This window comes from Lepisma saccharinum, chromosome 1 (assembly GCF_977018435.1).
Source record: "Lepisma saccharinum chromosome 1, izLepSacc3.1, whole genome shotgun sequence".
Lineage (NCBI taxonomy): Eukaryota > Metazoa > Arthropoda > Insecta > Zygentoma > Lepismatidae > Lepisma > Lepisma saccharinum.
The window spans coordinates 117,311,777-117,326,907 of NC_139229.1; the positions used below are offsets into that span (position 1 = coordinate 117,311,777).

Genomic DNA, 15,131 nt, shown 5'->3' on the forward strand with positions numbered 1-15,131 from the left:
TTTAGAAAGAAATTACTAAAATTTTGATCTGTGTGATGGGAGTTTGCCACATCCAGGAGATTGGTTGGAGTAACTTATGTGGGAATATATTCAGAGTGAAACTGAAATAAAATTACCACATTCTTTTGAAAAAGAATCAGATGACCATATTTTGAAAACTTGGCTCAGATAATTATAACATCTATAACATGACATATATTGGGTGTATGCATATACTCTATGGGAGCTTACGCACCAATGTGGCATGCTCCACTCAATGAATCCCTTGGGAAGTCTCATGAAAAACACCACAAACAAATGTAACCTTTACACTGGAATACCATAATGTGCTACACATGTCTGCATTGGAACACGTCATTTCTGCAGTATGTCACATCATTGTAAACGCTACCCATGAATTTAACAAAGAATTAAGGACAGGAAGGTAATTTTATAACAAGAAATGTATCATAGTACATAACACACTGTAACTTCCACACACAATATCATTAAATTTCTTACAGAAAGCGTGAGTCCTTTCTAGCATTTATGATTAAATACAAGGATGAGTGAAAAGAGCAAACAGATGACTGATCAAATTCCCAGTCTTTACCCTGCATTTGAATCTACGATTCCAGGTTTCACACTATGTTTACCTATCCACTAACAGTGCAGTCCTGTATGAACTCATTACATTTGTCCTTATATTCAAATATCCAATATTGCATGTACAGGCATCGAGACTCACGTGAGCAAGTACTAGAAAATAATACAGTAAATAGCAAATGTTATTTAAAATGATTTCATTCTTGTGGTGACATTTCACCCTGGTTACCAAGAACTTTTTCAAGCGTACACTACACACACAGCATTATATGGCTCGTCACTCTTTATACTATATGAGGTCTCTTTCTCTTGGTAATATAAGCTTGAAGAATTCTGAGGATCTGGGACAAAATATTGTCACAATAATAAATACCACTTTAATAGTAATATTTACTATATTATATTATAGAGTGGTTATGCAAACTTTTAGGGAAACAATATATTCCACTTTGATACTTGCAACTTCTTAATACACAAACACAAAAACCTTTGGTTCAAAAAACAAAAACATTCTGGTAATACCATATGTTTGAATCCTATCACACTGCAAGGTACTAGAGAAAGTTCAAAGCCATGTGAAGAGTACTCTTTTAAGTAATATTATTCCAAATGAACACCATTAAAAAGAACACAATGTTATTAGTAATTGAAGACATGAAATTAATACTAGCAGTGTTTTTACTCTGGTAAAAAAAACAACTTTGTTCTGAGCATAAGGTGGACTTCAATAAAACAAACTTTGACAAGCAAGAATATTTAACTGAATTTGTTTTCTGATAATACAGTGGTGTGTTTCATTCATGAGTGAGAGTGTGTACACAAATCCTTCCCCCTCTCATATATATGTGTGTGTGGGAACAGGGAATTCACAGGGGAAAAAGGTGCCGGTATGACATTCTATCAGAAAAAAAGCACTGCTAATATGAATTATGCAACAGATGGAACAAATTCACTCCCAACAATGTTTCTGCTTATGTTCAGACCCACATCCTAAAATACCACTTTACGCATGTGCTAATAACTGATTACTAATTGTACAACAGTCTAAATATGCTTATGTTCATATTTCACACAATCTAAAATACCACTTTACACATGTGCTAATAACCTATTACTAACTGTAAAACAATTAATTAAAACTAACTATCACATTATAACAGACAAATTAAGTTTGCCAAGTTTCAAAAACATCTAGAGGTGGAGGTGGTATGAAATACTGGAGATTACAGATAGATTTAAATTATTCTACTTGAATGTGCCCAAGCTTCTTGACAGCGATACTATTATCTTCCAGTGGTTGACAGCACTGAAGCATTTTTGTTGGACTATATTAAAAATGTTGCAAGATAAGATTGTATACTACCATTAAATCTTCGATTTGCATACATAAATGAAGTCACTTTATCTCCCCCTCCCATATTCCTGGTATTTCAACTGCATCAGTTACATACTATCACATGATTAAGGAAGATGCAGTCACATATTACAAGTTTGGTCACAAACTATAACGTTATTTATTTTCTTGTACGCAGAAATTCCTAATATTCTAATCAAAACATGCCAACTTTCCAACGTAATAAACAACAAAGGAAACAAAAGGAAAAGAAAAATACGGTAACAGTAGTATAAGTCCGAGACGGATTTCTTAAAATTTACAGGAGAAAAGACGAGAAAGTACTTACAGAATTGTGTTCTTGAGGACTTTCTGAAGCCAGAGATATTGTTTTTTAGAATCGTGCTACGTATTTTGCCTATAAATAAGGTATTTTTCGTCAATCATGCATCTCTGTTGTGCGATAGCTCGTGCCGCCATTACCGTCGACTACGTGAATCAAATGTTCCGTGCGTTCGGTTATGTAACCCCTCACAGTGTAGCAACCACACGGTAGTTTTACAAGATGACGTGTGAGCGGGTTCTTTGTTCCAATTTAAGGTAACACTCTAGTTTACGTCCATTTCCTAAGGAATACGTGTCATGTATCGTTGGAAAGCTTATTTTATAAGGAATTGAACAACGTAAATTCCAAAGGTAGGAAAAATTTCCTGAAAGAGTAAATCGAGAAAAACCGATGTTGTCCGGATATGCGTAAATGAACATACTAAGGAATTTTTTAGATAATGAAGCACATATTTAGGGGTGAAATGAGTGCTAATGGAACCTAACAGGCCTAACCTAACCTCGTAGGCATACCTCGACCCCGTGAATGGATAGTGGGGCTATCGTGAAAATAAAGTGTAAAAAGAAAAAGGTACTTACACGAAGAGATGCCGGGTGCCGCACCACCATCGCGCACCGCGAGCGCAAAGAAGCAATCACCATGCAGATAAGGACGTAAAGTAGAGTTTAGCCTCGATTTTCGCTTAAAAACCTTTTGTGAATAGTTTGTGTGGCATTTATTGGCGCACCGCGAACGTAAAGAAGCAATCACCATGCAGATAAGGACGTAAAGTAGAGTTTAGCCTCAATTTTCGCTTAAAAACCTTTTGTGAATATTTTGTGCGGCATTTATCGGCACACCGCGAACGCAAAGAAGCAATCACCATGCAGATAAGGACGTAAAGTACAGTTTAGCCTCAATTTTCGCTTAAAAACCTTTTGTGAATAGTTTGTGCGGCATTTACCGGTTCATAAGTTTGGAAACACTGCACATCAGCTGACGATACTGCATATCAGCTGACGATAGACAACATGAGTCAAGATTTGCCCGCCGAATTAGCAACGACCAATAAATGATTATAATGTTAAAAGTAACGTGTTTTTCATGGAAAAAAGTTATCGCCAGCTTGAAAAATCTTCCGCTATGCATATGAGGTAAGTAGCAATGATTTTTATTTGAAAACAACCGAGTTTAATGTGTCTCCGGCTTATACTACTGTTACCAAAAATACAATTTGTAACCTGTGACACCATCTTTCTCTAGTCAACAAATGATTTGACAGTCAAAATTTCATTTGGAGGAAAAAAAAATGTGCCAGCAGAGCATACATTTTTTAGTGAAAAACTATGTACACACCAGTGGCGTATTCTCCCACGTTATCTGGTTAACTACCTGTAAACCAGCTTCTTCCAAATATATATAAATTACCATAAAATTTGAAGTTGTCAGACTTCTGTTTTTGTTTTACTTGCATGCCTGCAGTGGTGTTTTATTTCTATCATATCTAAGAAATTAGAATCGTTGCGTTAAACCATGTCAAATTTTCAGAATACGCCACTTGCGTACATAATAAAATCAATTTATTGCATCATAAACTTTTGATTAAAATATTTTCTGTCAAACTGAATAGCTCATACAGTTTGTATGTTTATATATAAATACAACTAACCTCTAGTTCATCTAGGTCTGAGCCAATACCATTAATCCCTCACACCATGTGGAAAGTGTGTGTGCGTGGAAAGGGGGGGGGGGCTTATTTACAAAACCTTTGTGGAAATTCCAACTGTGGGAATGGCTATTAGCATGTTTCTTCTATGATGAAACCATATATCAACTACAGCTGCTGTTACATGTCATGAAGGAAGTTAAACCATGTTTACTCCTGAATAATTGCACATGCGATGGGAAAATAACACCAAACCTAACCTAATAACAAATTACCAACTGCCTCAAACTTAACATGCCTAACCTAAGTTCAAATTTTCGCAGTCACTAAAAGCAACCAGCTGAAAAAGCAACATGTAGGCTAAGCATATACTTTAACTCTGCCATGGACCCACTGTGGTATGATCAGTAGGATATCTGACAGCTATGAAAAGGTCCAAATTCACCCTGGTGTGGATGATCCAAGGTCAGAATTTTTCCACCTATATCCCTGCATAAAGCAGCTTTGGGGTTCACAGAGCCTCAAATACATGGGGTAACTGGGAGCAACCCTAGGCAGTGAAGAAGCCAGAACAGAGAACAATACCTACTTTACCTTTAACTCTTGCCATAAAAAGTTAACGATTAAATAAATGTTAAAAACTAAAATTACTAACAGCATCAAACCTAACCTACTAACAATGCATAAGGTTCCGATTCCAATTTACACTGTATTAGGTTATGTGACTTAAGATTCGATCATATGAACCAAGGTTGTTGAAGCAGGAAAAGTACGTTTCAGAGAAGCTTTAGCCTACTGCACTGCAAAACACTTTTCTCTCACTGTGCTCTGACATGTTGCATGGATTAAGGAATTAGCAGGGACGCCAATACATGTAAGAAACATGCTACTATTATATCTTGCCATTGGACTTGTAGTAGACATTTGGGATTTTCACAAAGGTTTTGCAAATATGCAAGGGAACCTCTACCCTTCTTAAAAGTGTATGTCAAGCAAAAATTACATATTTAAAATACATAATAATTAGGGCTGATCCGATACCACTTTCAACTGATGTCAATACTCTTAACGATTCACACTGATACCTGAACATTGTAATAATTAAAAGTTGTTCAAAATATTTATTAATAATTAGTGTGTTAGTATTCCACTAAAATTATATGCATCAACTTAATGAGATTTTTGCTTTAAAATATTTATAATTACATTAGAATTACATGTTATCACACACAAAACTGGTGTAAAATAAAAAGAAACTTCAAATTTCCCGTAACTTCCAGGATAATTATATTTCATGAAAGTGTAGTGCTGCATTCTTGCGAGCCCATAAAAGACCAAAATGCCAGAAAAGTATCTGCCGGTATCTGTACATAAATTCCAACCAATACTTTCAGATACCAACGCATTGGCTTCGGTATCAGCTCAGCCCTAAAAATAATGTCATTTCATTCATTATAACCACCAAAATATCAACTTTTGCCATCAAATTTATCATTATTATTTCATTTTACACATTCCAGTGGAGAACCACATACTCTAGAATTATATAGAAAGCAGATAACAAAATCACTCAGCCCTCATTACAATAGCAAATATCACTGCATATATTACTGTAAATTGCCACACAGACTCATCAAGTTCTGCCCTTAACTGTGAATATATGAAAACCAGAGAGTACAATTAAATAAATTTTACATTCATGAAGAGTTTTATCATTTACTGCTGGACATAACGTACCCAAGTTGAGAAACATTGATCATACAGTGCACAAAATCTAAACTTATTCCCATATAAATATAAAATCTCTACTTCCAATATTAGACTCTCCCTCTACAATTATGTTTGAGTGAATTCTCAATTTTTAAATAAGTCTGGAATTTCAAAATAGGCATTGCTATCTACCAAATTTTAAATAATGCTCTACTGTTTTGTACTGGCAAACTACTGCTTCTTCCAGCTATCAGAGTTAAGCATGTAACGCATGCATCAAAATAAAGTTTTACTATTACTTGGGCAAATAAAGCTATTACTGATTGGTATACTAGAAGAATCAATACAAAATGTCCATAGCTGCCTTATTTTCATAGGATGGGTGTTTGTACCTGCATGTAGCTTTGCTTCATTGTACACACTGAAAATTTTGGATCTTTTCTTCTGCCAAGAGAAGGCACCCACCATGGTCTGACCTACGGTAAATATAAAACACAGCAGGACCTCATTAAATATACATGTACAAACAAATAATATTTTTTTAAAAAAAGTTGTAACAAATTAAAGTAACTTATTCTGAAATAAACTAAGCAAACTTAGGATGAAAAATCAAAGCGCACAAATATATAAATAAATACTTTAAGAAATTATCAGAATTTAATGAGGTTCTACTGTATAGTTCTATATTCTTCTATCTTCCAAACTCTGTTAGGATAATGATTCATGTTATGAAAGATGGACAACTACAACGTCTTTCAGTTTGCTTAAACTAGGATCACATTTTTTTTTAAAGAAAAATTGTGCACTTCAACAGATCCCCCAGTTGATCATAATGAAAAGTATATCTATTTCTCTACAAACCGGTCAACATTACTTTCTATTCTATTTATATTAGAACACAATAGGGATTAAAGTTTACAGTACTTCAATGTTTAATCTAATATAAAAGTTTACAAAAACATTGGAAATGTAACACAATTACAATAAGCCTGTTGAAACATGCTGCAAAAAAAGTTAGATTAGATTACCATGGAGGATATGCAAATCTAGGATACAAAAATATTGCCAAAAATTTGGACAAATCAATCAATAGAACACAGACACAATTGTTCATACAAAAAGGGTGGGAAACAATTGTTAGTGAAGTTATAAACAATGAACTGACCGTAATTTCGATAACAGTTCCAATTGTTTTATGATTTTTCAAATTCTCCTAGTATGAAGACTAATTACTGTAGAATTTCGGCAATCATTGTCACACAAAATTTGAACATTCCTTAAAGTAATGAGCACTACTTGGATTTAAAGGAAAAAGTTATTTATGTTGCAAAACAACTTAAAAAATACTTTACACAAGCATGCGAGCTTCCCATGGACAATGTATTTTCCATTGACAAGCGACTGTATAGTAGACTAGTGGGAATTAATGTAGAAGTAAATTGGAACCTTAGTAGAATGCATTTAGGGACATTATTTTAATGCTAAGAGAACCAAACCTGGCCCGCCTAACTTAACTATGAAAGCATATATTGAACAAAATCTTTAGGAACCTTTAAAACTCTGCAGTATGTGTTAACAGAAGTAAATCGAAATATGTTAAAATTGCATTCGTAGCATCATGAAATCGCAATAAAACAAAAGGAACTTGGGTATAATTACAGAATACCGAGAGTATCTCCGATTGCTTTTAAATTTGATATACTCACAACTTTTGACCTCAAAATCACGAATCTGCAGTTAAAAAATTGGCAGTCACACCTAGAAAATGTGAAATACTGTGCATACATTACTGCTATGATTGTCGATACTAATGGTTGCCATGTTTGATGATGTGAACAAGTGAAGTTCGCTATCCGTTCCATGGAGTGTTACTTTACATGTGACAATATGGCATCTTCAGTAAATGTGGAAAACATACTTGACGCACAAACCATTCACATAGCCCCCACGAACATTCACATAAGGTTAGGTTAGACAAGCATAGTTAAAATTCAGGGTATTCATAAACATAGTTTTTGAACGCTAATCATTGCAAAAAATTGTTTTTCATAAATCACCGGTGTTTACTTCCTTCACGGACCCCCTTATTTCTACTTATTTCGCATTTTCTAGATGTGACCGCCAATTTTTAACTGCAGATTCGTGATTAGGAGTATGCCGACTTTGAAAGCAATCGTTGATACTCCTGGCATTCTGTAATTGATCCGGAACTTGGGCCATTGAATTTATTCCAAATATGAAATAACTGAAAAACTATTTCTCATAGTAACAAGAGTAACACGGCATGCCCAATACATATCTATATAGGTTTGTTCCTACCTGTACACATGTTTATAATGTGATAAAAGTACGGCAACATAAAAAGGATCACAATGGTGACTCCAATCCATTTGAAATTATAACTTACCCAGCTGACTTCATTACTATTACCCTCAATCACATAATAGACTTCAATTTTGTTTCATCAATTAATGTTGCAGAATATAACAGAGCCAACTAATGGCAATGAACTTTGGTTTATTTACAACTACTTTCTACCTCTCCTAGGTTGATCGAGACAATTAGTATGAATGCTGATTAGATTAAATAAAAGAAAGAACTAGAGAAAGAACCTCTCACATTTATTATAAAACTCTCTCTTCGAAGTTTGTTGTTTTCTGCCTGTGCATCAATTGTTCTATTGCCTGTGCATCAATTGTTCTATCTGCAAGACTTGTATATAATTATGAAGGAGGAAGTTTTGGAATACAACTGCACAATCTTTTTTAATATATAATTATTTTCATCACATAGATATTTTGTATTTTGAGGCAATGCCATTAGTTAAGAGCAGGGGAAATGTGTAATAATGTATTTGGGTATGTTCAGCAACATAATGATGCGCACAATAGATGGTACAAAATCTTTCATTTTAAAAATAAATTTTGGCACATTTTTCACACTCTCACGGGCTTGTAAATGAAATTGTTAACATGTCTAACAACTTAATAGAACAATCGCAATATCTCATATCATATATTGTAACAATCCTACATGTGTCCAAAATATGATTATTTCCAATTCATTTCCTGTAGATTACCCACAATCCCATTTAGTCTTACTGGTGCAATAGCAAAGTTTTTTTTTTTTTTTTAAATTACTAATCCATTTATTTTAATGTAGATATTCTGAGAAGAGTAAAAACTTAGCTTTATCCACAAAGCATGTTCTCACAATCTGAATTGAAAACCATGGAGCAAGAGGAAACCAACATTTGTAAAAATGCTTAGTCCGTTGCAGAAATAATAAATTTTAATCTTATGTCATTGTCCGGGGCCATTAACTCTCTGTTAAGAATTATGTTCAAGTTTGCTGCTATCTATTAGTGAAAACAGTTTGTATGCACACTAGAATAGCAAAAGAATAGGGTATATAGGAAATTGCTATCAACTCCAAACGTAAAGACATAAAATTATAGCTGCTGTTGTGGAATGTTGTGCAGGGTGCACTTGCATGAAGCCTTTAGGCTATTGTTTCACGGTAAGATAACAGGCATACTTTATTTCACAATAACACATCTCTGTGAGCCAAAAACAACTGAAAGGATTCATAAACAACATAGGCATAAATCATGCAAAATACTTCACATTCTTGAGGAAAAACAGTTGGGGGCAAGGATCTCATTTTGATTTACCGTGGAAGGAGATTGGAATAGTATTCATATCATTCTTTTATTTGCAATCTTGCAGGAAAAGAACAAAACTGCATGCACCATAATCAACAATTAATTCTCTAAATACTTTTTCCTAATGGTGTAATATGAATGTAGCAGCATTCAAAAGCTGCCCATCAAGAACTTGGAATGCAAACAATATTTAATCTAAATTGGGTATGGTGTTCTACAGTGTTACACTTCAATTGAATCATTCACGTCATAATGCAATTTTTAAAAAATAAAAATGGATGAAGTAGATCTGACATTTTGCACAAAACCAATACAATAAAGTTTTAAAATTTTCAATATTTTTATTTATGAGTCAAGATATACGAGACACTTAATGTGACACGTCTTTTATAGCCATTGCACTATTAATGTGTTTCTTACGACTGTATTAAGCAGTCTCGTGATGCCTCTCACCAACATCTCTTCCCTGGCCTTTTGATATGCAATTGTAATTAATAATTCCTGGGCAATGTGGTATATTTAAGCCCACGTATGTAACCAGAATACTTTCAACAAGCACACGTCGCACTGAACATTATGTTACTCTGTGAATTTTAAAATAATACATGTGACAACATAAGTGAAGAACCATGGCACCTTGTGGTCCTACAAGTATAGGTAGACGTTATAATTTACGGTGTATTTTGTGGAATGTTCTCAACAGCCTACAACAAGTGAACGACTGGCCTAATCAAGAATTTAATCGAACCCAAGTCACCCATGTTAACAAATTCACTTCACTAGGCTTACCATCTTTGTTGCTGTTCTGCTTTAACTGCGTTCCAATGCATTTTCTCGTGAAGTATATTTACGCGCTACAATTCATTTACTTACTATATATTCCATCCTATTCCATTCCATCACTGCCAATCCGTCCTGTTTGCTTCTTTCTTTCATTATTCACTTTCCTTTTTAGAACAACTTCCAAAACAAAGGATTGTGAGGTTCTAACTCGTCCGAATAACGTTCCCAACACTACACCTCCAGCAGCGAATAACTTTTCACCATTACGTATAGCTATCAATAAACACGTTTGTTATAACCATGTTCATTCTATTACACTATACACATTTTCATTATTAGACAATAAGTGGCCCACTACAACAAAGGACTACGCACGTCTTCCTTCCAACCTTGGCCGTGGCTATTGACTCTAATGAGAACTCTTCCCGAATCAGCTGTTTCGAGGCTCTATGCAATGGCTGACGGGATCACGCGGAATGCAGTAAAGAAACATTAACTAAAACCTTAGCACATCGCAACTTAATCTATTAAATCACATGTACAGCTTACCTCTAGTTTGCTTCTATTTGTATGTATCATTCTGCTTTTCCGCTATACTGTTTTTAATCGCTAATAATCCCAAATATCGAAGTGATAGAAAACAAAATACTGCTTATGGGAAAAATCCGAGGCCTAAACTAACAGTGCTTCTGGTTGGACGAAGGAAACAAAACAACACACTATTTCTAAATGTATTTCTCCAGCTGTGGAACTTCACTATTGTGGTTATGAGTTTATTTTATAACACAAATTTTAATCACTAAGACAGCGTTAACTGACACACACTGAATCATCGAGGAAAACCTCCTTGCTCTTCGAGAGCAACCACGAAGAACAGCGTGAGCCAATCACAGTTGACGTCTCTAGTGAACTCAAACGAAAACAAGTGTTCTCCAATGTTTTGATGACGTCATTCGCACAGGACATTGTATACAAAATGCAATGTGATAAGCGCACTGATAGCCTTATATTCTTCTTTCTTTATTATTTAATACTGTCAATCACTTATCATCGAGTAAGTATTTTGATTATTCCTAATTACCTTTAATGATCAACTGGGATATATAATTAAGTATTTTTTAATCCACGCTCGAGATATTCGTCAGGTTGAAAATTGAAGTTCATCGTTCATACGCTAATGTTGAAGCTAATCCGTCACAGTATTTCACTTTGACCTTACTCTATCTTATACAGTGGCGGTGATAAGGCTTCCAGTCAGAGGCGCCAACATAAGGTAAATTTTTGGGGGCAAGATCGGTATAAAGAATACTTTATATATGTAAAAATTCATACGTGAATTTTGGGGGGCACAAAGTGTTTTGCCCCCCAAAGTCGGCGCATATGCTTCCAGTTAAAAGGCACGCCTCAAACGGCTGTTTCATACCACAGTTATTAAGAAACGTTGTCCATTGATAATTTTGTATAGTTAAATGATTAGAATTTTCTCAGACAATGGAGTTAAAAAATATGGAACTCGATATATAGAGGAAATTTTATTTAGTTCTGCAGGGTAGTTTCAAACTCTGTATCGCCGCGACTAGCCCGCTATTTAACATATAAAAAGCTTCATGTCAATATTATAATACTCCATACTTTGATTCTTGAAGTGGTTTGTAACGCAATAATAACTACCTTCTCTCGGGAGGACATATGTGGATTTTTTTCTGTCACAAGTGATCGCTTGATCCTCGTGGATTTGTGCTGAGCCTGTCGTGACCGTACTCATAAACATTAGCATGAATATTAAGAAGAGCACGCATTTAAAAAAAAATGTTAAGAGCTACTGTTGAAATGAATTGTAATTTGAAGTTACAGTTAATGAATTGTAATTTGAAGTTACAGTTACCAGGCGATTCATCTATCGTTACTTTCGGTACATTTTGTTTTATGAAATGCCAAGTTCAAGAATTGAAACAAAGCTACCTAGGTACAATGAAGTAATTGACAATCCGTGCAGGGCACCAGTATCAGCAAAAATCCATTCCTCAAAAACACGTAGGATGTAAGAGAAAAAGCAATGAACAATTACACGTCTTGCCCTATGTTCTTTCGTCCGTCGTCGTGGTCAGGGGCATCAGAGCGAGGAGAAGCAATGGTATGCTTCCCCCCCCCAAAAAAAACGTCAAATACTATGATATTTTCATTATTATGGTAATATTTCTTATTTATCAACAATAATAAATCTCTCAGGCGCGTTTCCGAAGGACAGCTCGAACATTCTAATTGCTAAAGGATGTTGACTACCTAAATACCTAACAACTTTCTACTGAGGATCCGAAAATGAGAATGTATAAAATATCAGTTCTTTTAATTCCCTGGCTATGCAATTATTACAATAAGTAGTTGTGGGGCACTACTGTGTAGACCAAATGTAAATAAATTTACCACAAAAAAAGTTATTGGAAATTAAGAGAGACATCAAACAATTTGTTGCTCGATCCCATTTACAACAAAAATTTTCGAACTTACCTCCCCAACCATTTACAACTTTCAAAATCGACAGCAGCTATCATCCGTTTTCGTGAATCGACGTTTTAAACTCGTGCAGTTTAGGCTATTATCTGTTAGTCTGTAGAGAGGTTACATTTGTTGTTATTTTTTGTATATAATGTCGCTTTTCTTCCGTTTTTGGCTAATCGTGACGATGAAGAAGAGTGATGATATGATTAAATTGATAAATGGACACTCACAAAGAACGCCCATGCCAAAGCCGGGTTCGAGCTGTAGATCCAGTCCCGATTAGCTTATATGAGCACAAAACAGACTTAAAACAAACTTTTGACTTTGATACTTGTGTGTGTATATATAAGGTCGTGGTTATATCTGTAAGTAAGTAAGTAAGTAGTGGGAAGCCCCGCCCTATTCCGCGAGGAATTAAATGGCGAATGCTAGGTTATTGATGCATTATGTTATATTCTCGGGATCGACGACAGATCTTGTCGTTATCTAGGTTGAGCAGCCAACACGCTTTACATAAACGAGGTCACGCGAGGAATCGCTAATGCTGAGGTCTGATGCAGACGACCCTGTTGCGTGGCAGAAATGAGAAGTTCACCGATCTCCGAAGCCAAGACAGACTATCCGATTGTAAAAAAGAGGCTGACACAGGGTGACTCGAAAGTGCAGATTCCATCGATGTGGACAGAATAGAGGCAACTTTGCTGACACAACGTGTAGCAGTAGTTTTCTCAGTCGTTGCACTCCATCAACTAGTGGTGCCCATCTCACCAAGGGTTTGTTCAAATATTTTAGAGAAAATATGTACATGCTGAATTTTGTATTATTTAAAGGAAAAATCCGTACCTTCTGCACACCCCTGCCCTCAACATTATGACTCAAATAAGCGACTTTAATTGTTTTAACCAACCAACTAGAGAAATGGCTTGTCAAAGAGAGTTACACCTCCAATCAGCTAGGTTTTTCATAAAATGCGTTAGATGCATGGTGAAAAGTGTAAAATGTAACGTTGATTACTGAAAATTAGGCATTATTCCCCCTTTTAGAAATGAATACACACACTGTGTAATACTGAGTGCAATGGACATCCTTAAGACCTTGAACATAAGACTCCCTCAAGAAAGAAGTTTCCACAAACATGTTCACGTACACACAAACACACACAATATATCTGTATGCATTATATTGTATATTAAACACTACGTCCTCAATCAGTAGCTGGATTTGAGTTTGTGTTTTTCAAGTCCACTTTATGCACAGTATGGCTAATCGGGACTGGACCTACATTTTGAAGTGGGATACGAACCACTATGTGTCTGCACCGGGTATCGAGCCCGGGACCCCTTAATTACAAGGCGACGACGCTACCACTGTGCCATCGGGGATACCCTCAATCATTAGCGTGGCTGGATTTTCGTAAAAGGGGATATCGCAGTAAGGAAGGATTGATTATACCTCTCTTTTCGGTATACAGTCCTACATTTTGCCATCTTTTCGTGCATTTTTTTTTTTTTGGAATGCCTGGTCAAATAGGGGGAGGGGATTATGACCGTCACAAACTCCCTCCCCGGGAACGCCCCTGTTCCCAATAATTCCAAATTAATAACACTTACTTTAAAATACTTTTGCCCAATGCTTTGTAGTTACAATCAATCAGGAGAAATTTAGTGTTGTCATTGAATCATTAACACACCTTATTATTCCTACGCTTGTACCCCTTACAGGTAGACAACCCAAATAACAAAAAAATCGAGAAGAATATACTATTTCAGTAAGCAGTATACATTTACAGCGTTTGTTTCAGCGATTCCATAACGACGCAGAATTTCTGACTGTACAATACCGTTGGTAAAAAGCGGATATACTTGTCTATTGCGCTAAATAAGAAACATTAGAGATTACAAATCACGTGACAAACTATCGCCGATAAACTGTAATTTGTTGTACACACACTGACGAAAGAAAGCACTGTGTCCGACTGTTAAGGCTTATTTAGTTTTTGATTTGTAAAAGAAATGATCCCATTCAAAGTTGTTCTTGAGTGACAATACTTCAGTTATACATGATCCTAAAATACTTTAATGCTGCTTCAGTTCAAATGAATTTAAACTCGTCGTAATTTCAGTTTTATTAGCCCTTACGTTAACTCTGGATTCAGATTTTGCAGGAACTGGCACTTGGCCAACCAGGAAGAAACTGTTGCTGTAAGAATTTATTTAACTTTCTTCACATTGGGAAGTAAAGGTTTCTAGCATGATACGTTGGTCTTGGCAGTCGGAACTAATCACGAAGGCGCATTTGATACATGAAGATGGTTTCATACTTCTCCGCCATTTGCCTGTGAACGCAGTGTTACCAACTACAATCGAGCAATACTTCGACGAATGAACCTTCAGAGATTGTGAAGGATATAACAATGCATTACATTAGACAATTGTAAATAATGAACCTTTAGTTTGCAAATAATAAATATTGATATGAATCATCATTGAAATTATAATCGAAGAAATAAAATCAAGGGGTTCCAATTCATTTGTCGAGTGCTAAATAGATTCTTGTGACTAACAAA

At 35.4% G+C, this 15,131-nt stretch overlaps 1 protein-coding gene across 7 annotated transcripts in view; it reads right to left on the reverse strand.

Moving 5' to 3' along the window:
* Positions 1–10,939, reverse strand: part of LOC145999962 (F-box/LRR-repeat protein 20) — a 40,049-nt gene extending 29,110 nt beyond the window's left edge. The window contains exons 1-2 of one of the 7 annotated variants that reach the window (XM_083137264.1): positions 10,616–10,939; positions 6,012–6,095 (exon numbers count right to left, since the gene is read on the reverse strand). In XM_083137264.1, the coding sequence (XP_082993390.1) occupies positions 6,012–6,095; positions 10,616–10,645 (114 nt within the window). In that variant the 5' untranslated portion in view covers positions 10,646–10,939. The other 6 variants (XM_083137291.1, XM_083137256.1, XM_083137271.1 and 3 more) reach the window with 6 other exon arrangements.
* Positions 10,940–15,131: the final 4,192 nt, after the last annotated feature.